General features: G+C 36.3%; 1 protein-coding gene across 2 annotated transcripts in view; it reads right to left on the bottom strand.

Annotated features, from left to right (window-relative positions):
* The window catches only part of TENM3 (teneurin transmembrane protein 3), a 706,293-nt gene that overhangs the window by 394,316 nt on the left and 286,680 nt on the right, over positions 1 to 25,297 (bottom strand). For both annotated transcript variants that reach the window (XM_047772297.1, XM_047772296.1), the window contains exon 3: positions 22,675 to 22,953. In XM_047772297.1, coding sequence (XP_047628253.1) covers positions 22,675 to 22,953 — 279 coding nt within the window. The remainder of the gene's footprint in view (positions 1 to 22,674; positions 22,954 to 25,297) is intronic.

Raw genomic sequence — 25,297 nt, 5'->3', positions numbered from 1 at the left:
GGACAGAGTGAAGGAGAAGGTCTGAGTCTGCCCCAGCAGTGTTGGAGCACTGCGTGGTTCTGCCAGCTCCCCCGCTCCACCACAGGGTTATTCCGAAGCTTTGGGACTCCCAACACGATGGCCTTTATCACCTATCCAAACAAACCTGAGCTCGTGTCTGAATTTGTATTTTCCAAACATGTCAGCTTTTTACATTTACGGCATTCCAAATGATATTTAAAATTGAGGTAAATAATTTAAAGAGAAAGGGGCTTGAAATGACTATCCTTAAATATAACGCAATCAGGTAGATATTTCTGCAATGTGTGGTGACATTAATGTGGTGATAGTGAGTAACTACTGACAATTAGTTGGAAGATGGAGCAGAGGTCTTGTAAGAAAATTACTCCCGGGTGACAAAATATTGAAAATTCAATTATACTCTGTTTATTATAGGCTTACATTAGCAACTATATTCCTAATAAAGACCTTGATAATACACAAATTAATGGGAACACAGGGGAGTACTTTTAAAGTATTTTTTCTCCTTACAGTGTTCTACAATATTGATTTCTAAAGTGCTCCAAATGACAGCATAAAGCTTGCTAACGAAAATTCTTAACATAAATTACATGCATAAGAACATGTGATATATTAAAGTAGTCAAGATTATGAAAATAATTTTAATGTAAAATGACAATGAGCAATAAATTCAATGCTTCAAATTTCAAGTTACGCAAGTGTATAAGTCATTTAGGGAAGAAAATCTAGTGAATGCAAATAAGACGAAACCATAATAAGGCCTGCACAAATGGTCTGAATTCTAATTAAAACAGTATGTTATAGAAGCCAAGGCATTCATTCTCCTTTTCACAAATGTGGTTTTAAAAAACATCCATAACATAAAGCTCTTTATATTTTTACAGGTCGCAGTATACAAATATCTATATTCCCACCAAGAAGACCAAAATGTTTGTCTGCACAGAGCTAAGTCTTCTTTATTCCTCCCACCATTTACTGACATTATGCGTAGTTCAATGGTAATTTTTATTCATTCAGTTGTTGAAAAATTTAACTGGGCACCTATTTCGGGTGTTGCTCTTTCACTACGCAATCCATGGAGTAGACTTAGAAGCCTGGTACCTCTTCTCTAGGCCTTTATGATAGAGAGGAGGAAGAAAGGCAGGTACATAGATAACTTCAACATAATGTAGTGAATGCTAAGTGTCATGGAAGAATTAGAATGAATAGACACTATGGGAATTGAAAGGCAAGCCAGCTAGTTACACCTTGGGTTGTAAGAACAACAAAAATGAAGAGGTACTTAAGCCGAACCACAAAAGACTGGCAGGATTTCCATCCCTAAAGAGTAGCTAGGAGATTAATGCAGATTGCCAGCGTGGCATGATCAAGGCCAAGAGGTAGGAAAGCACATGGTTTATTTACAAGATGGCAAATAATAAAGAAGAGTCCGCTGTAATGTCTTCATAAGGAATCTCAAGGAAAGAAGAGGAAGACAAGATTATTTGGTGATTTAGTAACAGGAGAGATAAGCTTGGAGAATTGAAATCCTCCAAAGATGGTTGATTCAGCTTCTTTCCTGTCTTCTCTGGTGAACAGATATTTTACAGAGCCAGGAATCAAGAGAATGGGAGGAAAAACATCAAAATTTCTAAATGTAAGGAAAGTACACAAAAAGGGCAGACAATTTGAATGAAGTGATATATATGCTCCCTGTATACCAGAGACTAAGAATGGCTTTAGAAGAAATGAATAGTTTGAATTTGATGAATGCATACTGCAGTGAAAAGGTTTCAAGTAGAGAAGTAAGACAAAGTAATTCTGTTGAAATTTGGAAGTGCTTTGGAAATGGTAAGGAGGAATGAGAAATAGAACACTGAGCTCCCTGGAGTTCCCATTGTGGCTCAGCAGAAATGAATCCGACTAGGAACCATGAGGTTGCAGGTTTGATCTCTGGCCTTGCTCAGTGGCTTAAGGATCCAGCATTGCTGTGAGCTGTGGGGTGGGTCACAGATGCAGCTCGGATCTGGCGTTGCTGTGGCTGTGGTGTAGGCTGGCAGCTGTAGCTCCAATTAAACCTCTAGCCTAGGAACCTCCAAATGCTGTGGGTACGGCCCTAAAAAGAAAAAAAAAATTGAAAAACTCAGCCCCACTTTGGCATATCATTTTGATTGCCATGATGAAAAATATATAATGTGAGTCATGTGAGTTCATAATATTTTTTTTAAAAATTTAGCAGTTTATGTTTGAAAAAATGTCTTTAAAAATTTTCCATCTTGAAAGACAGTCACATTTGCAGCTTTTGATAGCAAAGTGATTTTAAGTAGGAAGAGGAGTAGAAAGGATATAAAAGAAGCATCAGGAGGCCAACAAAGAAAAAGCAGAATTCAAAGTCAAATATAAGGAGTTCCTGTCGTGGCTCAGGGGAAAACTAATCTGAATAGGATCCATGATGACACAGGTTCAATCCCTGGCCTCAATCAGTGGGTTAAGGATCCAGAGTTGCCCTGAGCTGTGGTTAGGTCACAGCCACAGCTTGGATCCCATGTTGCTGTGTCTGTGTGTAGGATAGCAGCTACAGCTCTGATTTGACCCCTAGCCTGGGAACCTCCATACGTCGCAGGTGTGGGCCCTATAATGGCAAAACAAACAAACAAACCCAAAGCCAAAAAAACAATGTAACTCAGATTCAGTCCATGAAACAAAAAAGATGTGGTGACTCCATGAGTAAAAGAATCACTCTGCCAAAGGGCTAACTTTTAGGAGGAAAAACAGACATCTGAATGCTGTAATGCCTGAAATAGTGAGAAATTAATGCAAAAATACTAAAAGAAACAAACATGTGAGAAAGATGTTGGAAATTACAAGTGTCTGGAGCTCTTATTAGCATTATTGCCAAGATTCTACACTGTCAGCCCTGGAAATTTTCAATTTTGTAGCCCCCTAAGAGTCAGGAACACTGTCTCGACTCTGTTGAATGAATAACTGAAAAACTAATAAAAACTTGGACCATTTTATTTTTGCAAAGTGAGGGAACCTGAGATTGACTTTGAAAATGTTATATCACTGGAAAGAAAATAAGAGAGAGAAGCTTAGCAGGCATCCTCTCAATGGGAAAGTCATGATGCTAAAAGCTCCCAAAATGAGTCAGTGGACTGGCAAGAAGTAACGCCCTTCAAATCTTGTTTCAGAGACTTCCAGGGAAAGGCTGATAAACTTATCCAGGAATACAAAGGTCAAATAAAAGCTGGACTGGACTTGTCTATTGCGTCCTCTCCCTATGTCAGCAGGAGCTTTTGTTTTAATCTTTTTTTTAATCTTTTAAAGTTTTACTGAAATATAGTTGATTTACAATGTTGTGATAATTTCTGCTGTACAACAAAGTGGCAAAAAAATAAAATAAAACCTCAACTCCAGGAAGCATCGGAAGCTACTGAAAGTGAGAGATATTTATCTTGCTTTATAGACCGTGGTGGTCAAAGAGTTGACCGGTAAGAGAGGTTGGCAGGACAGTCAAATAGGAAAGCCATATGCTAATTTAATAATCAAGGAAGCAAGTAATTAGAGGATTTGGTCCACATTCATGTTCCTTCCAAATGAATTATTTTTTTCTTCAGCCTGGGGACAGATCACCGCTACTTATTACATGAATACAAAATTTGAAGTCCCTGTATTTTAAGTTAGTCTCATAACATGACCCATTTAAAAATGCATTGCAAATGCTTACTGTCTTTTGCATCTTTTGTATGTTTTACCATTTAAAAAAAAAAGATCTGTTTTATTGATCCAACATCTGTTTGCAAACAAAATACTCTTGGAAGAATTCATTTTCCGGGTGAACTATGGAAGAAACAGAAATAATTAAAATACATTTAAAGCATCATGAAACAATCTGAAGTCATTAATGATGAAAACTGCTCTGTCAAGTATTCCTTAAAAATTGGTGAAGATGTCAGTGTCATACTTAATATAGAAAATATGCAAAGTGTAGTTAAAAGAAGCAGACTACCAGCTTATGCTTTTCATAACATAATGAATCTGTTGACAGTACATATATTGCTGTTATTTATAATCCCATGGTGACAAGAAAATGTCACCAATTACTGGCTACAATGACAGAACACGATTTATTCCTAATGATTTATACCCGTTAGAAAAAAGCAGGCTACTAAAAGACAGCTACCATTCTATCCCTCAATAGTAGTTTTCTAACTGAAAGTATGTTTCCAAAGGATAAGTTATTTTTGTTAATGAGAGTCTGCATAATTTACCTATAAAACACCGTAAGCTATAACCTAAAATAAGATACTCTAAGGTATATTTTTAAAACATATATAACTGAAATATCACGTTTGTAGAGCAGGCTTTCATCAACTAACATATTGTATTCCCTTTTAAAGCTAGATCTCTTTAAAGCTGCAATGATTTTTAGAGTGCGGAAATAAGATTTGAACAGGTACTGAGTCACACTTTCAAACAGATATTTACTGCTCATCCTGGCTTATTAAAAAGTGTATGTTGAAAGAAACTTGTATTTGAATATTCTAGTTACAAGGAAATTTAGACTGATGACATGAGGGAAGTGGAAGAGGGGGGAGAGGGTCTGATAATTAATAAGCAGGATAGAAAGCTAGACATTACAATACGATTTTACTAAATTGTTAAGGTCAGAGATGTGAGAGGAGAGTTGTAAGAAAATTCTGATCTCGTCATCTCTAGGAAAAAATATGAGTTGGGAAATAAGAGTTGTATGGAAAATTCTACAGAAACCCAAAGTTGAAATTACAAATAAATCAACGAAAAACCAAAGGAAAAACCATCTTTTGAATGGTTATACTAACATCATAGTAAGACATATTTGAATTAAAGGGCCTTAATTTTTTGAGGACACAGATGATGCTTTCTAACATAATACCAATACACGTCATAGGCACTAAAGATAGCTTTGAGAAGAAATGTGATATTACTATCATTAAAATGGCAGGAAAAAGTGCATGTGTGTGTGTGTGTGTGTTTTGAGGTCCTCAGAAACAAAGGGAAAACAATGAATTATGAACATGCTCAGTAAACAATGAAAATGATTAAGTCTAGGAGGTAGGATCAATTTATCAAAGACTGAATATTGGGCCTAATTGGTTTTGTGAAAAAGAAAGATAACAGTCTTGCTACTCAAGTAGAAGAAAGATTATGACATGAAGATGAGGACCAAAATTGCTCCATTATCTTACCAAGAACTTGGGAAGAAAGTCATGAAAAAATTTATAATTAAACACAGATATAGAGAAATTCAGAAGAATCATGATAATGAGTTCAGTTGTGTCTCTCCAGGCTTCCTGACAGAGAATAAAACTAATACCTCACACGGTACTCGTCAGACTCTAGATTATGATACTTAGTTATCTGACAGGTCCTCTAGCCACATAAAGCAGAGTTGACCTGCAGAGATCATTTTCCCTTGAACCAGCAGATAATCACATGATTATTCTTCCAATGAAACAATAACCTGAACCAGATTGTTTTATGAGCCTGTAGTGTCTTAAGAAAGACACAGATAACAATACATGGGGAAATTTGGAGTTGGAGTGATTCACCTATGGAAATCAAGCATGCCCATGGTCACAACAAAACAGAAAGTTCCACACCAAATCTTTCTTTGAAAAGTGCATAAAAGAGGAAGAAAAAATATGATGGACTGGTTTTTGTTTGTTAAAACTGGCTTGATTATCTTTTTTAAAAGACTGAAACATCTAAGTAATATCAGTTATTTTTGTTCATTTGTCTTTTAATTGAAGTATAGTTGACTTGAGATATCATGTCAGTTCAGATGTATAATACAGTGATTCAATATTTTTATAGATTATGCACCATACAAAGTTAAAAATAATCTACCATATTGCTTGTGTTGTACATTACATTCCTGTGAAGTATCTTTTATAACTGGTAGTTTGTACTTTTTAATCTCCTTCATCTAAACCACCCCTCCCCAACCCCTCCCCTCTGGCAACCACTAGTTTATTCTCTGTATCTGAGTTTATTTTTGGTGTTCGTTTGTTTGTTTTTTTGTCTTTCTAGGGCCGCACCTATAGTATGTGGAGGTTCCTAGGCTAGGGGTCAAATGGGAGCTGAAGCCTCCAGCCACAGCTACAGCCTCAGCAACGTGGGATCTGAGCCGTGTCTGCGACCTACACCACAGCTCACGGCAACACCAGATCCTTAACCCACTGAACAAGGCCAGGGATCAAACCCACGTCCTCATGGATGCTAGTTGGGTTTGTTAACCACTGAGCCATGATGGGAACTCCTTTGAGTCTGTTTTTGTTTTATTTGTTCCCTTGTTTTGTTTTTTAGAGTCCACACATAAGTGAAAACATATAGTACTGGCAGGAATGTAGAGAAAAGGGAACCCTCATGCACTGCTGGTAAGAATGTAAATTGGAGCAGTCACTGTGGAAAACAGAATAGAGTTTCCTCAGAGAGCTGAACATAGAACCACCACATGATCCAACAGTTCCACTCCTGGATATTCATCTGAAGAAACTAAAAACACTAATTCAAAAAGATATACACATCCCTATGCTCACCGAAGCCTTATTTATAACCAAGATGTAGAGGCAGCCTAAGTGCCCACTGACATATGAATGGGTAAAGATGTTTTACACACACACACACACACACACACAGGAATATTACTCCGCCTCAAAAAAAAAAAAAAAAAAACACCAAAATACTGAAATCTTGCCATTTGTGACAACATGGATGGACCAAGAGGATATTTTGCTAAATGAAACAAGTCAGACAAAAAATTATTTTTGTATTCATCTATTTAACATTCAGGACCTACTTGCTAGGTAAGGCAAAATATTCACCAAAATTTCTTCTTCTGGAATATCACTACTAAGCAAATATCCTAAACTTATATAATGAAATGCCACACACATATTAATGTTTACTTAGATAAAACTCTTCGCACTGAAACAGGATTTAAGGAATCTGAAATGACTGAATAACATGACAGAATGTTAGTGAAAACAAAAGATAAAACTTTGCAGGAAATCAACATATATTGCATTGGTTTAATAGTCATAGCTTCATTCTTTGTAGATTTAAATACTTAGTCATACACAGAAGCAAGGGAAACGGATTATATTTGCTTGATGTAAATAATGAATCAAACTTTTCTTGCTGCTTTACATAGTTGATTAGATTCTAATGCTTCATGTTTTCATTCTCTGGACCCATGTAAACCCAATATGTCTTCCCTCCCTTGAGGGAAATCCTCAAGAAAAATTTTTTGCAATATTAGCTTTGTAATGTTAACCAAAATTAAATAAAATTTCTTAATAGAAAGGTGCAGCTTGATGAAACTCAGATATAAAGACACTAGGTGAATGGTCCAAGAGAAAAACCATGAGTTCATGATAGAACCAGAAGAGGAGCCCAGATCTTTTCACTTCTAATCAAATGTCCTTACCACTGTGCCTACAAGACACTTTTTTTTAAGTAGGAGGATCATATCTTAGACTAAGAAGTGTGAAACAAATTCACCTACACAGATGCTCAAGGTGACATGGAAGACATTCGCATTTATGAGGCTTTTTCCTTCTCTTTGAAATGTAGGTGATCTGAGGGTACTCAAACTCTGCTATAGTCTAGATACCAGTAGATTTCACATAAGAAAAGGTGGTGTGTTATATTGGGTTTTGGAATTAGATAGTGGCTTTCAATCTTGGTTTTGTCACTTAGTACCTGTGGGACCTTAGCAAGATATTTAGATTCTCTAAGCCTTAGTTTTCTTTGCTTGGCTAAACAGGGATAATACTAACTTCAGAGGGTGGCAGAATGAATACAGCAGGTACTCAATAAAATCCAGATATCTATCTTGGTCTCTGCCTCTATTTCTATTAACTGCCACTCTGCCATTTGGATCCTCATATAATGACTTTTTTAAAAAAGGACAATAACAACACCATTCACATCCCAAATCCTTACTAATTATCATTGTTACAAAATGTCTATTTTCTTTTAAAAATTATTTACTTATCTATTTATTAAGAAATAGTTGATTTACCTGTGTTGTATCAATTTCTGATACATATATATATATATGTATATATATACATACATATATATGTATATATATATATATATTGTTTTTTTCATATTATTTTCCATCATGGTCTATCCCAAGATGACTATTTTCAAAATGCTTCTGTACAGCAATGGCACTTTCCACGGGATGTCAGAGGATTTTGGAGAGGATACATGTTCCATAGAGGAAATGATGTCGTAACAGCAGAATGAGAATTGGCTGGGGGAAGAGGATTTTTGTGGGTGAAAACTTCTAATTAAAATAGGATAAGAAACATTTCTCGTGGAAAAGGTCAACCTAAGTGCTGACCCTTTCTGATATTTCTTCAGGAAAAGAAATCTTATCTGATGGCTCTCAGCTATCAATGAGCTATATACATTTAGGACTAACTACTTGAAACACAGGGGAAGGAACCAGGACTCACAGGTATATATAGCAATATTTTTATCCCTCAAAGTACAAACTTTTGCCTCCAAATAGACTTCTTTTCATCAAGTTGTATCCCTTTAGCAATCACTCTTGGACAAGACAGGTAAAAATATAATAATACTTTAAAGATACAGTGCCCCCATTTGGACCCTCTGCACTAATCTCTTAATACTTTGAGACAGGAAGTACACTCACTGCGCTAAGGACGAACCCCCAAAGGTAACATCTAGACCCTTACAGATGCAAATGTGGACAATAAGAACTTCTGGAATTGAATTCCTTCATCATTACAGCACTGAAGGGCACGCCGGCCCAGTGCTAGGGTACTGCTGTGCCTTTCTCAAGCCATCTACAGAACTCAACCATCCTGATATCAAATCTCAATCATGATCAAGACCCACTGGTGGAAGGGGAATAAAGTTTACTGTTAGTGATTTTGTAGCCTCCTTCCTTGCACCATCATGGTGTTCCCGTGGAAAACATATCAGTTGCAAAGCCCTTATTATAGCTGTGGTGAAGATAAGCACAGAGTCAAGGGTACAGGAAATCTGCTTTATAGAGTGATGGCAGATTTGGCAGGAAGCAACTACAATGCATGGGGAGAAAATATTATCAGACTCTGCTCTTCTATCAGTAAGGCTCCGACTCTACTAGCAAGTTAGTGCACCTTAGAGTTAACTGGAATAGCATGATGTAGGATTCTTGTGGCATACTGTGTGATTGCTGAATTTCCTGTTCTAGTAGGTGACTCAGGAAGAATGGAGAAATAACCGTCTATTTTGACTCTGTACTAAATCTGCTATTATTCACTGTCCATCTTGTGTTCTAACAAAACCACTGCATATTCCCCCAAATCCCATTTATTTTTAGTTTTCGATAACATCTTTTTTATACTGTTTATACAGTTACTTTATGTAACTGTGCAGATGACAGTCTACTTCAACTATCTTTCTATGCCCTTTCCTTTTTTTTTTTTTTTTTTGCTACTACAGCAAATATTTGTCCAGGTTCAACACTCAAAAACTTGGCATCATCTCTGATTCCCTGCCTTTCTTTCTCACATGACAAAGGCCTGCCAATCCCACTACAACTTGTTCCTTCTTATCTATTCACCATAATGCCTTCCCAGTATATATGTGCCCATGGCTCATTAATTCCAGGTTGGCCTCGATACAGTCCATTTATCATGTTTCAGTGCTGCTTTAGGATGTGGACTGGACAGACATGACCCACAGAGACTGTCTTAGACCTTTCAGTATGACATTTACAGCTCTTCACCAGTGGATTCCACTTAACTGTCAACTTTAACGTCCAGTGCTTCCCAAGAGGATTCTTCCAGACTTTAAAGGTGGCCCTCTTATAAGGCTACTATGGTTTCCCTTGTTGATTCCAAGCATTTCTCCAAGTTTTTCCAACTGGAAGCATGCACCACTCTTCTGCCACATTTAAAGTCCTGCTAGAATTCTACAAATTCTGCAAAATGTTTCCTTTTCTGTACCTTCATTGCTTTTCTCTTTTCAATATGCAATTTTGCCATGTATTTCACCTAGTTGCTTCGTCTGCTAATTGTTTCCTCTCTGTAAAACCCTGTACCTTCAAGTCTATAAGCTTGAAAGCAAAGGATCCATTTTATTCCTTAAAAATATTTCTCCAAGTATTTAGTATAAGCATGTTCACAAATTATATGTATAATACCTCCTGACTTTTTGCAGGATTAACATTTTATTTTTTAATGAAAAATGAACCCCAATAGCTGCTTCTGACATATGTAACTTCTCAAATCTATTTAAGTCTGTTTTACTACTACATTTTTTTGCAGTGTCTAAAGGTTACATATTATACTTGTCGTGGCTAACTGTGCGTTCCTCAGAATTTTTATTTTTATTTAGCATTCTAGATCTCTCAGAAACTACCAAACCTGAATTTAATATTTTAAAACTGCTATTTATGCAAGATATATTACATATCTTACCTCACTTCTTTGCAAAGATTAAACTGCACAAATTTTTACTGATGTCTCATTGCAAAAGTTTGAGTTGAGTAGTATATATTTATTGGACATTATGAAGCATCCCCTAATTAAATTTAATGACATTAACAAAAGTAAGTTATGGGAAGAAAATCAATTTAAGTTCCTATACCAAAGACTACATCTAAAAATTCAGATAGATTAAATGTAAAAAAAAAAAGAAATATAAAAAAGAACAAAAATAAGAAAAAAAATGATGTGAGCCTTGCTGTCTTTGCCCCCCCCAACAAAAAAAGGAAGAAAATAAAAATGATTATTTGGGGTAAAGTCATTTCTAAGCATAAAAAAAGCCACAAGTAAATAATATAATTACCTATATTTTAAAGTTTCTAAAAAATTTTATCCAAAATAAAAATTATACAGGAAAATATTATAAAAGATTAAGACTAAACTATTTTAAAAGAGACAAAGGGTTATTAAGATTCTTATTCCATGAAACCTATGCAATTCAATACGAAAAAATATGTATATGTACATGTATCTCTATATATCCTGCATCTTTTCCAACAGGCTATGGATTGATGGAAAGGAATTTGCCTCCCACTGTTATTATCACCTGTTTTAAGTTTTTTATTTATTTAATAAGGATATAGAAACTTTGCAGAAATGAATTTGCTATTCTGAGCTGGAGTCAATACAGCTTTTCTTGGCACTTAGAATATCTAATAAGGAGTGTGCAGCTGTTTAAGCAAGGTGGTATCCTGCTAGATTTGAGGGCCTTACATCTGTGCCATGCTCCAGCTCTTTTATATTTGGAGTTGATGTCATTACTCATCACTACTGTGGAACTTAACACATATGTCTATGAGCAGAAGGCCTGCATTTAAGGAGATGTTTATTTATATCAGATCCTCTTACAACCAAACCTGTCTCATCAAAGCCCTGTGTATACAAGGTGGAAAAAAGCATCAGTGTCCTAATGTCCTTGAATGACATCTTCAGTTTCCTTACATCTTAGAAGAGCCATTTCTCCATGTACCCCAATAGAATAATGGGCAAAGGGCACAGATCAGCAATTCACACAAGAAGAAATGCAAACAATACACACATATACATAAGAATATTCAACCTACTAATCAAATGAGTCTAAATAATAATAAGAAGATACTATGTTTCCATCAAGTTGCTGCATTTTTTCTTTTTTTGGCCGTGTGTGCTGCATGCAGGAGTTCCTGAGCCAAGGCTCGAACTGGGCCACAACCCAACACTGGATCCTTAATCTGCTGAGCCACCAGGGAACTCCAAGTTGCCAATATTTTAAAGATGGCAACATTTCTTGACAATGGCTTCTGGGAAAAGACACTTTTTTATACTTTTGGTGGGAGGGGAAATTGATACAAGTTTTTTTGCAGGGCATTCTGATGGGGTATATATCAAAAGCTTTATACTGTACCTACCTTTTAGCTCTGACATTCCACCTCCAAGAATTTATCCTAAAGTATTAGAGGATAAAGAATTAGGGGAAAAGATTTAGCCATGAGGACTATAATTATAACAGAATTTATAAAAGTGAAAATTCAAACAACACAGACATCCAAAAGTAATGGATATGTTAAACAAATTATGATACATCACAGCATGGAAAAGAATGAAATAGAGTATTTAATAACATCTAATAATGTGGGGAAACTTAGGTCAAAAAAGAAACTGCAATTTTAACTAAAAATGTACACACAGAAAAGAATAAAAGTGTAAATACCAAAATAGAAACTAATGAATATTATCATTATTCTCTGTGTCTTCAAATACATGTAATGCTAAGTAAATAAAATAGAAAATATAAGGGCATGGATTTAAATACTCATAATATTTTATACCTAACATTGTGTGATGTAAATTTCCATTTTTATTATGTCTGTCATCACCTATCATTTTACTTGGGTTACTGACAGCAAATGCAAATAGTGATTAATGCGTAAAAGAGTCTAATGATTATCTGAATCCTTAAACTCTTTAAATAGGTTCATTCAAACAATTTAGTTCATCTATAAGCACATTTTGTACCCTACAATCTATACAATGGTGTTCCAGTAAATGAGACATGGCCCATTATAAGGGAATGTTTTATACTTGTTTTCTGCAGCAACTGACATTTTATTCAAGCACTTTCAAATCTCCTAGGAATCTCCAGCTGCTATATGTCAAAATTTTAAGATCTCTCTTTGTGAACTTTAACACCTCTATAAAAACCCAGTTGGAAGAGCAAGCCTACTTCCTACTGATTACTTTGATATTAACCAATTAAAGACAAATCAATTTTTCAGTTTGGTTGAATAATCATTTCACAAAGTCACACTTTTCCCAATTTCAATATGCAAATAATAACTACCACTCTGGCTTCTAAAGCCTATGTCTATTTCTCTCGGACATATCACTCATGGTCTGTTTCTATAACTCCATTTTGTGTATTTTTAAAAATGAATATTTGCTAATTCCTCAAGAATGTTTGCTAATAATCAAATCTGGTTGTATAGTTTTTGTTTGTAAACAGGTTATTTTGTTTTTAAACAAAAAAAGACAGTATAACTAGTGCAAAATATGTGGTAGTTACTAAGGTGAAAAGTCTTATTATTTTTTGTTTGTTTATTTTTGTCTTTTTAGGGCTGCACCCGCGCATATGGAGCTGTAGCAGCTGGCCTACACCACAGCCACAGCACTGCCATGAAACCTATGCAATTCAATAAGAAAAAATATGTATATGTATACTGAGTGAGGCCAGGGATCGAACTTGGAACCTCATGGATGCTAGTCAGATTCATTTCTGTTGAATCATTATGGGAACTCTGAAAAGACTTGTTTTTAAGCTATTAATTTAATACTTAGGGCAAAAATCATACATACCTATATGTGTATATTTGTAATGATCTCTATATATTTATATATTTTATTTTATTTATTTATTTATTTATTTGTCTTTTTGCCTTTTCTAGGGCTGCTTCCCTCGGCATACGGAGGTTCCCAGGCTAGGGGTCTGGGGTCTAATCGAAGCCATAGCCATCGGCCTACGCCAGAGCCACAGCAACGCAGGATCCAAGCCACATCTGTGACCTACACCACAGCTCACGGCAACGCCGGATCCTTAAGCCACTGAGCAAGGCCAGGGATCGAACCCGCAACCTTATGCTTCCTAGTCAGATTTGTTAACCACTGCGCCATGATGGGAACTCCATATTTATATCTATTTTAATTTATCATTTCTTTTTACTATGTATCTATATTGTATATCTATTTTATTATACATCTATGTATTTATATATAGTTTGTATACACATCACACGCACGTGCGCACACACACACACACACATACACAAACAAATCAATTATCAAGGAAAGGAAGTGAGGAGTTACTAATGTATTTGTACCTGGATTAGTACTGAGAATAATGCAGTTAGTTCAGACTGCAGAATTGATAATGACCTGTTTTCCATAAACCTGGGGTGTGCTGGGGTTTTTTGTTTGTTTGTTTTAACAGTTTTATAGAACTTTTTAAATAAAATATCAGCCTTTAATAAGAATATACTTTTCCCCTCAAAACCATCTCATGATACAAACTCTCAACTCCATCAAATACCATCAATTTATATTATGTGGACTAGATATTTGCTGTGATTTTAATCAGTGTAGACAGAAATGTACCTTCCAAAGTACACCTTTCCTACAGCCAGCACTAAACTATTATGGTACACAAAGCTGTAAGATAAAAAGTGGCTTAAAAATAAAAAGTTTTGAGGAATTCACAGTTACCTAAGTTTATATTCCAAGGATTTCTCTGTTCCTGATCCCTCGGAGGCCAGACTTTATTCCCCCCTTAATCTCATCCACTTTCATCTACTCATTCTTGTATCACACCTTCCCTTTCCTTATAAAGATGCTGAAATGTCCTCCAATATAAAAAACCCCTGCCCTTGTGTTCCCCAGGAGTTACACATAACATGCTCCCCTCTTAGTCGAGCTTTGGAAAGAATAATCTACGCTTGCTGGTGCCATAGTTTCTGTCCATCTCTCTACCCACAGCATCGTGACGACCATGCCCACTGCACAGAAATTAATACCCTCTGTGCAGTCCAACCTACTTGGTACTTAACTACACTTCCGGAAATTTTTGACTCTGCTAATAATGTCCCATCTCTCTTGCCTTCTGGGCACTGATTTTCTTTGGTTTTCTTTTTGTCTCTATGGAAAGTCCCTCTTTGTTTCTTTCACTGGTGCTTCTTCTACATCTTTATGATAAATGTTGGTGAACTTAGTATTTTATGTTTATTCCTCTTTTTTTTCTCATTTTATTTGCTGTTGGGGAGAGGTTTAATCATGTCCCTCGGCTTTAACTGAAATCATAGAGATCAGAAAGTAAATGTTTCTAAACAAAATCTAACTGAATTATATATACATGTATGTGTGTGTATATATATATATATATATATATATATATATATATACATACATATGTGGATATGTGACACATAATATTTATAATACAAATATATGATAAAAATATCAAATATATGATATTGCTTAATGTATTCTGAATTTTGATGATCCAGACACCTCGAATACAGCCTGTCCTTGTCTGAATGACTGACTTTATCACAAACAATGTAATTTAACCTTCAACTTGAATTGTACCATCATTTCCATATTAGAAGGTCTTTTTAAAAATCTTCCTCTTCCCTAACCCAATGCAGGTCAACTTTGATAAAGACAAGAAAATTCTAACATAGTGAAACCCTCATTCAAACTACTCAGTAAATAATGCAAAAGATTTTCACATTTAAACTTGGATGTGTATGTAATGTTAATTAAGAGAATTATTACAACCTGAGAAGAATATTCTATAAATAATGCCCCCCTAAATCAGTTAGTCACTCTTCAACCACTTGAATACCCTCAGAATGGCAAATAAACTAAGGTTCTATGGCTCTAACACTTATATTTTCTAGTTCAGTGATAATTACATCAATAAACCTGATTCAGCATTCATTGCTGTTCAATTCATTAATTAAAACAATTTTACTGCTACTACTGTGATTTTTCAAGGATATCAAAAACACATTCAAAAATCAAAATAGCACACATCATCAGCTTTGATTTATGTTATTAGTATGCTTTACTTTGATTTCAGCTCCACAATTAAAAAGAATATTTAGGATTCAAATAGATACAGTATATATTCCTATATACTTTAAAAAATTTATTTATTTAGTTATTTTTGTCCTTTTAGGGCTGTACCTGTGGCATATGGAGGTTCCCAGGCTAGGGGTCCAATCGGAGCTATAACTGACGGCCTACGCCAGAGCCACAGCAATGCCAGATCCAAGCCACATCTGTGACCTACATCATAGCTTACAGCAACACAGGATCCTTAACCCACTGAGCGAGGCCAGGGATTGAACCCACAACCTCATGGTTCCTAGTCAGATTTGCTTCTGCTGCGCCACAACAGGAAATCCATACTCCTATACAATTGGAACAAAAATACTTAGAATAAAAGTTGATTTGTAGAACTGTAAATATTTGTATGAACAGTAGCAAACTATCAAGAAGTTCTGAAAATCCTCTTAGAATGGAAAATATAATGCGTGTGTGGGTATGTATATATATAAGTGATAACCATAGGAGTGGACTTTACAGTATTCTTAATTCTAATTTCATAACACTAAATTTTATAAAAATTTTTTTAAAATCATCACTTACTATGCTCAAGTGACTTTGTAACATGTCCAGAAATGAATATAGTTTATCCTAAATGAAATATGGAAGTTTCTGCTTAAAGAAAGACAAGTTGTGGTCTAAATAATAAACACCTTCATATCAAGACAATGTGATTATTTTTATACACTGGAAACTATTTGATCATATTTTACAAAACAGCACTTTAATTCTGAGCTTGATTTAGTAAGAACGCAACATATTACTTTTGCTATTTTTGACATCCCAGAGCACCTAAAACATAAAATATAATTTACAACAGTAGAACATGCCAGAATTGACCATTACATGCCAGAAGAGAGCCCATAATGGAATTTATATTCAAGTTACGGTTTAATATATGTAATAGAATCTCATAAAATTAGAATAACACCGAAATACCATTTATTTCTTGCAGCAATGGAATTTCACCTCAATTCTTACAATCAATTTTCAAAGTAGACTGCCAGTTGATACAGATCAAGCAGAAGGAATGGAATGAGGCTAGTTAGGCAAAATAATACGCCTCTCTTCAAATTATTTGTGGAAAACTCAAATATTATCCCCTTGTAAAAAGAGCCAGAAGAGAAACAGAAACTGTGTCCTTGCTGGAAGTCTCACAGATGAGAGATATGTGACATAACAGGGTACTCCAATGCCATTAGCAGTTTCTTCCTAACTATTCTAAAATTTAATGGGTGATAGAATAGGTTACAAATCCTTCCACTGCCTCTCTCTCACCTCCATGTCGTTGCTCAAAAAGAGGAAAAATCTGCACTGCCTATTTTTTCAGAGACCATATTTTGCCAGATACAGTGATTTGGAATGCAAAATAGTTCAAGTTCTCTACTGAGAGATTGATGTAAACATCCCCACTACAATACCTTGTTTTCAAAGGTAACTCAACTTTTAGACTTTATCTTTGCATACAGAAGGTAGACTTACAAATACTATTTCAAAGAACATGTCAATTGGTTTTTTGAAGTGTGTTAGCCCAGCAAAGCAAGTATCCATTACACCTAAAAATGCTGCGTATTAATGATCTACCCTCTTTGTTAGCCAGATTTGCCCTTAAAACTTTAGTATCTGCACAATTAGTGCAGCATTAGTGAGGTCCTACCACAGGTATATTGCTAAGACCCCAGGTGAGAAAGAAAGTCTTCCAGAAATGATTTATTTTATTGTGTGAAGCAATGAGCGTCAGTTAAATTGCCTTTTAATTGACTGGCTGTCTAAGTAACATGCCTTCGAGGGAAACACTACTTTTGAAATTTCCTTTGGCCAGGAGGGGAAGGAGCACGTGAAACCCTTTGAAGTCTACAGCATCAGACTAATTATCAGCACCACTTAATGTACGTTCATTTAATTACCTTGAATTAAAAAGTATGTGGGGTTTTAGAGAAAAATAAAAGAATCAATAAATGGTGACAGAAATTCCAGGCTATGCAAATTATCAGTGCCTCTTCTGGAGGAGACTGCTCATTCTCTCTCATTTTCCAAATGTGCAAATACTTGACTAAAGTGACACAGGGGAGTATGGAAGGGGGTGGGATGCGGACATTTACTGTGGGTCAAAACGATGTAGGTACTTGATATTGTTTCTCTATATCTTCACAACCACTTAAGAAGGAGAGACAATTTTCCATCATTCACAAATAATAAAGTACGCCCTTACCTGGAACTCACTAAACACCAGGCACTGATGTTCTAAGCATATTATATACCAGAGCTCATTTAATCCCCACAACAACCTTATAAGGAGTGCATGCCATTGATGATGTTCTGTATTTTACCCCTGTGGAAACTAGCACAGGAAGGTCAAGTCACTCACCCAAGGTCACACAGTTAGGAGCCAATACAAACCCAGGTGTTTTACCTCCGACAATGCGTTCTCAACAACTGCCCTCCATGGAGGCTCTCGAGGTCCCCAATCATGATGAGGTAGAAGAGGAGAGCCAACTCCTACTGTCTAACATTAAAGATCATTGCTTTCCAAGAGGTATAAGAGGTTGGGGACACAGGAGAAGGAGGCAGATAAAAAGACTTCCACATCTCTGGTGCCAGCAGTACAACTGACCAAGTAGCCAGGGAGAGATGGAAATGTCTGGAACTTGAGTTCTGGATATCTCAGGAGCAAACAGTCTAAGGGCTTGAATGCAAGGATTTATCCCCTGACCAGTGTGATTCTGAATCCAGGCCTTCTCATGATACCACACTGCTGACCAACAAAGGATAATAATGCGCTAGGCTTCTGGGAAAAGATGCACAAACATTTTTAAAGTTTAAAGGTTGATATTTTGAGGGAAAAAAAAAAGTCCTTTGTTCCTGAAATTTAAATACGTATTTGGAATTTTATTCTGTTTTATTTTGTTTTATTTTATTTTTTTTGTTTTTAGGGCTGCACCCACAGCACACAGAAATTCCTGGGCTAGGGGTCCAATCGGAGCTACATCTGTCTGCCTACAGCAAGACAGAGTCTGAGCCGTGTCTGCGACCTACACACCACAGCTCTCAGCAACACTGGATCCTTAACCCACTGAGCAAGTCCAGGGATCGAACCAGCATCCTCATGGATACTAGTTGGGTTCATTACCACAGAGCTGTGATGGGAACTCTGGTATTTGGAATTTTGATCTGATTGCTTGCAAAGCTTGATAGTGGGCATTCAGTCAGGAGCTTTTAAGAATACATCAGAGCCCAGAAAGTCCATAGCATACTGGTGACTTTCCCTTTGATTACAGCGTCTTGCCACATTTATTCTGCAAACTCTCAACAGCTTACCAGAACTGCTGCTAATAGGGGGTCACAAACCACTGACCCTCCAGTATCTGCCCTGGACTTAGAAAGTTGTCAATATGTATTATGAAAGGCTTTCTCCCACATTCTTAATTTGATGGAAGATTAACATTTGGAATTTGATATGAAACTCAACCTACTATAAAAGAAAAATTTTTTTTTTCCTCACAACACTTTTTAACTTCAACTCTCCATGCCTGGTGAAGAGCTAGTTTTGCAAAAGAATATATTTTATCACTTGTTTAGAATCTGCTAACATGAAGACATGTGACATGGTCCGAATGTTCCTTTGCTCTCGTGGGACACTCAGGCTATCAAAATTTCATTAGCCTCACAGCAGTTCTTGCGCCTTAACTTGAACTGTTGGCCTCTTTATCAATAAATAAATGAAATCTAATCCCTTTTAGTGACTAAACTCTTCTTTGAAGTAACTAGAATATCAGGCACTCAGCTTGCATAATTTCACAAACGTTCTATAGTATCTTTTTTTTTTTTCTGGGAAAAACAGCCTTATTCGGTTATTTCAAATGATAAAAACAGTCAATCTAAACTCCCCTGCTAAACCAGAGGACAACAATACAGTGCCTGGTTCCTCAATTAGTCTCACTTTGGTGAGTTATTTTATGCATGTCCTTCTTTTTTCAACTTACAGTGATATAACAGAACTTCTTTGAGGACACATCACAAGCTAACACAACAATGAGTATAATTAGGCAATTCAATAATTGAAAGTCAAAGGAAAATAGAACTGGAAAATCAATAATCTTTCAGAGTGAGAATAATTAAGACTATCTGAATTGAATTATTTTAGCAATTTTATATCAGAAATATTTGACTAGAGGTAGTAATAATAGTAAAAAGAGGTGATGGTTTTGAGGCTATTGTTGATAAAGTTGTTAGAAGACAATTCAAAATGTAAGATTTGCTAAATATCAGAAAATTATACTTCCCTAGATCTTGATGTAATTTATTACTTTGATGGAGTCTTGCTCTTTCCAACTAATCACTGAAAATTCAGAACAAATAAATGAGTCTGAAACGTTCCTAGGGACATACATATGAAATCTATAAAATAGCTAGTGTTCAGTAAGAGGTAGTATCTATTTTATTTCCTCTTTTGTTTTCTTCCTTAAGCTGATCTCATTGGGAGTTCTTAGACCATCAAAATGTGGTTTGAAAAAACAACCACAGCCAAACCTTGGGGAAAGGGTAAATACAAGTTTAAGTCATCTTCTTGCCCAGCTCAACAAACATTGTTTTTGACACTTTATACTCTTCACTTGGCTTGACCTGTGTACTCTCAACAAATGCTACCAAATGTTCTGAATTTCAAGGCAAGGCCTTTGACACCCTCTTCTTATCTCTCTTCATTCTGCTTCATAACAATCACTTGGAGAAATGGAAGAGTGTAACTTTTCTTGCCTTAATCACTCTAAGAACAGGGCCCATGAGATTCCTGGGCAACAAGTTAATAATAATCCATGCAGAGGGAGGGGGCAGTGGTGTGAGAAACTTGCCGCCCACCCCCAGTGATTTGGGTATTACGTACTCTTAACTAAAGGTATCAAGCTTTGTAAGTGTTATGTGTTCCAAAAAGAAAAAATAAAAAAATGGCATGCGTTTGGGAATTCACTGCAAGATCGTTTCAACAGATACACAATTGAAAAAATAATAAAATTAATTTATAGCCTACCAATACAGATACAATAACAAGACACACTTGTTATGAGAGAGAGAGATGCTACAAAAGCTGTGTGTGGGAAGGGAAGCTGACCCAATGGGAAACAATATTTTATTGGGAAACAATATTTAACAGATAAGGATACAGATGGTCTATGATGCAGATAATCAGAAGTGGATGCATTATCCTGCTGCAGACTCCTCTTTCTGCATCACTATAACCATCACATATTTTGTCACATATTTTAGGAAAATCAAATGCCAAATAATACATTTGAATATAAACACTATACCTACCACTGCCTGAAGAGTGTTAAAGATGCAGATGGACGGGAAATAAGTTTATTTCAATTGATCTCATAAATTAATATTTAAGGTTAGTGACCTCTGAATCCACAGTGAAAATGTGATATAAACACAGGTTTTACTGAGGTGAATGTATTAGCCCAGGAAAATGTTGCAGTCTGATTCTAAGGCTCGATTTGTCAGAACTGTCCTTGTTTCCTGTTTGGGGTTAGGATACAGCCAGCTTCCACAAAAACTGACACTTCCAAATGAATACATCAAGTGCATATAATTAATTGATTTCAACTTTTGTCTAATGCACTGAAGTATTCTACATAAGATAAGATACTGCTTTAGTTGGTTTAAAGTAGACTTTTTTTTTCCTTCTGAATAGCAAGAACACAAGTAATAAGCAGTAGAAAACACTAGCTACCCCTTCATATAGTGACTTAGTGGAGACAAAGCTGACAATAGGCTTGCTTTCCTACCATAAAGCGAAACTGACAGAGTTGCTCAATAAATAATAAAAATGAACTATCATTGGTAAAAATGCCATCTTTCTTTTCAAATGTCAGGCAATTCTTCCATTTTAATTTTTCTTTGCTTTTTGCTGCATCATATACTGCATTAATAACTAAACTAAAGTAGCAAGTGCACCGTTAACATTAAATGTGGAAGGAGAAATGTCATTTTGCTGTCTGGTGCATTGGTGGTAATGCTCCATTTCTCCCTCGAAGCCACGCTGCCTAAAAATTAAGTTTTCTCTTAAACGTATTACTGCATATAAATTAACTGTTTCTTTATACGTATCCTGAATTGGCAATAGGATAAAAAGCCCCAATAATTTATAAAGATATTTTTCTTACTTTGTGTTAAGCTGCTATTTGGATATCCTAAAATCCAATTTTTGCGTGTGGATTTAATTGCAAAGTAATCCCATCCCCAAAGCACATCAAAGGCCACACTCCCTTCTCTTTACCAAGATTTCAATTGCTCTCATCAACTAGGAAGTTTAAAGCATGATCAAATTTGTTTTTCAATCACTTGAGCCCTGTTAATAAACTATTCTGTGTGCTCACTCATCCATTCTACGATTCTGGAACTTCTTTGAGATACTTTCAAGAGGAATCTACAAAGACATCTTTGATTGCAAGCTGGCTCTGGGGTAAACTTTATCACCACTTGCTTTGCTCCTCCGCAGAGGATAACAGGTGACATGGTCCAAGATAAGTCAAAGCCAATCTTTTTTTCTTTTTTTCTGTACATGATTAAACTGTTTTTCAAAACTATGGCTAACACAACAGAGACCGCTGGCATAGTTTAGCAATCTGATGGCAAATATTGCTTCTTTTTTTTTTTTTCAGGAAAAGAATACAATATTCAAGGACATTTCTTGAGCACTACCATGCTGAAATGCAACGAAAGGAAAAAGAAAGAGAAGGAAAGATGGGAGAAAGAAAGAAATAAGAAAGAAAGAAGGAAGGAAGGAAGGAAGGAAAAAAGAGAAAGAAAGAAGAAAGAAGGAAGGAAGGAAAGATGGATGGAGAGAGAGAAAGAAAGAAAGAGGGAGGAAGAAAGCCATGCTTCTATAGTCAACCCAAACTGACAGGAGCACTGAACACCAACATTATAAAGCAAACAAACAAACAAAAAACAAAAACAAACAAAAAACAGAGCTTACCGGTTTCACTGTCCGACTTGTTTTCATGCTCTGTATCTGTCAGGGTGAGGGCTGAGTTGGACCGGCTTGACAGGCAGGAGCTGCGGCCTGACTTGACCCCCCTGCCCCACAGTCGCATGGCATGCTCTGGGGACATCACTGCTTCGTTCTCGGTATCAGCGTCTGACCCTGCACTGATAGAGTAACCTCTGTGGGGGAGCCCCATTTCCGCACAAAATGCCAGTCCTCTTCGAGTTGCTGGTTCACAAACGCCTAACTGCCTTAGAGTAAAATTCTGTCCTAATTAGGGGGAAAAAAAGATAACAATTCGTGAGTATATGTTTCGTGTTAGTTAAAACAACAAAAAACTCCCTAAAATAAACACTTAAGCCTTCAGGTGTTTCGGCTACAGGCACCAGGTGTTTGCATTAGCGTTACATGGCATGTCGTCAAGTGGGTCCAATTGGGAGAGTGGGGTGGGTCCCATTGCTCATTATCCACCCACCCCAGCTCGGAGCTCCTTTATCAACTATTTCAGCCTCAAAGCATCTCCAGCCTGATGAGCAGCTAATGCTGCCCCAACGATGAAAACTCAACCCAGAGAAAGGCTTAGTTATCATCCAGAGAATTTTGTTTAGCAGGCTTGGAAAGCAATAGAAACTGTCAGAATTATTTCCTGGGTCCTAATTCTCCTCCTAAACATTGGGATTTTCCCACCCAGATGTCACTCCTTTGGCAGAGAAAAGAGCACCCTCTAGAATAAGTTACTTGATAATTAGAAACAGGAGCTTGGTCAGGCTTTGTTATGTTTTCCCACCTAAAACTTACCAATATAAACATGTATTGTGTGTGTATGTGTGTGTTGTGTGTATACAGACACTAACTTTTGGAGTGTAATGTCTTGAAAATTTGCAGACATCTGACTCTCCAGTCTTTTTGCTTTAAACAAAACACCTGCCTTTCTAGACTTTTTTTTTTTTTGCTTTAATAAACACCTGGAAACATCTGTATTGATCCGAGTAAACCAATTCTTGCAAATAAAGTGCACTCTAAAAATAAAGTGGGAGTATTCTGTATTTAAAAATTAATGATAAAATCAAGTTCCCTGAGAAATAAATGGTTGTGAACCCTGAAGGCTTTTACTAATAAATTGAGCATAATAAAACTCATGACACTGCAATAACTTAAAGCAAAAGTGTTTAAATTAGGTGACACTTTCAAATGACTGCCGTTATTAATGGTTTTTCCAGGCCTGTATTTATTCTTGAAATTTCACCTATGTTTTATGGTACCAGGGATCAGGACAGAGAGAAAAATGTTTGCTTGGAGGACGCATGCATCTGGGTCTTCCATTTCCTGTATCACTGGCATGGCAGAGTCTGAAATTTAGGCACCAACTAGAATCAACATAAAAGTAAAGAGTAATAGTATCCCAAGACTGATTTAAATGCTACCATATAATACCAACCTTTTAAGAATATTAAGCATTTATATTACTCATGGTTTTCATTTTCCCACTTCCCTCTCTTAACACTGATGAACATTTTCAAGTTAATTGGCTGGTATGAGAAATACCATACCTTATATTTTTAAAAAGAGGGTGTCATAAATTAGTTGTAATAAAATAGTGTCTTGACTCTTCTAGGAAATGAATCAAACACAATGTACAGGTATTTATAGTAAATATTTGGTTGTAAAAATATTAGCACTCTCCAGGACTCAGCCCGTTTTGACCAGTGTGGTTAATGGCTTTACTGCTGTGGTCATATCAGGAGTTGGAGTCAGCTTTATCTTAGTCAGACTTCCAAATGGATTCTGACAACGACACTCATAAATAATGAAAATCTGTTGCTACAACCAGCTACAAATCATTCCAGAGAGATGTGAATAAGTATCAGAACCAAAAAGTATGTCAAAAATAAAGAAGAAAGACTAAAGAGAAGGGAATAGAAATCCACTGAGCACTGAGAAAGCGGCAAGTTTAATGAGGGAAGACACAGTATTGTCAGTATGTATATATATATATATAATTTTTTTTTGGCTGTGCCCATGGCACACAAGTTTCTGGGCTAGGCATCAAACCCATGCCTCAGCAGTGACCTGAGCCACAGCAGTGACAATGCTGGATCCTCCACTCTGCTGAGCCACCAGGGAATTCCTTATCCATTCTTATTTATATATCATATTTTAAAGGAGGAGAAGGGTATAAAAGAGTTAACATCACCATTAAACATGCTGACTTTTCAAAATAATTTTTAAACAGTGAAAATGAATGATAAGATCCTGTGCATCGTTCCACTGTTTTGGGAGGCACCCACATTGGAGAATAAAAATAAGAGAGAAGTTGGAGGTCCCGTGGTGGCGCAGTGGTTAGCGAATCCGACTAGGAACCATGAGGTTGCGTGTTCGGTCCCTGCCCTTGCTCAGTGGGTTAACGATCCGGCGTTGCCGTGAGCTGTGGTATAGGTTGCAGACGCGGCTCGGATCCTGTGTTGCTGTGGCTCTGGCTTAGGCTGGGGACTACAGCTCCGATTTGACCCCTTGCCTGGGAACCTCCATATGCCGTGGGAGTGGCCCAAAGAAATAGCAAAAGAAAAAAAAAAGACAAAAAAATAATAATAATAAAAAATAAGAGAGAAGTTAA

The sequence above is a fragment of the Phacochoerus africanus genome, chromosome 3, assembly GCF_016906955.1.
Source record: "Phacochoerus africanus isolate WHEZ1 chromosome 3, ROS_Pafr_v1, whole genome shotgun sequence".
Lineage (NCBI taxonomy): Eukaryota > Metazoa > Chordata > Mammalia > Artiodactyla > Suidae > Phacochoerus > Phacochoerus africanus.
This window is presented reverse-complemented; position numbering and strand designations above follow the sequence as displayed.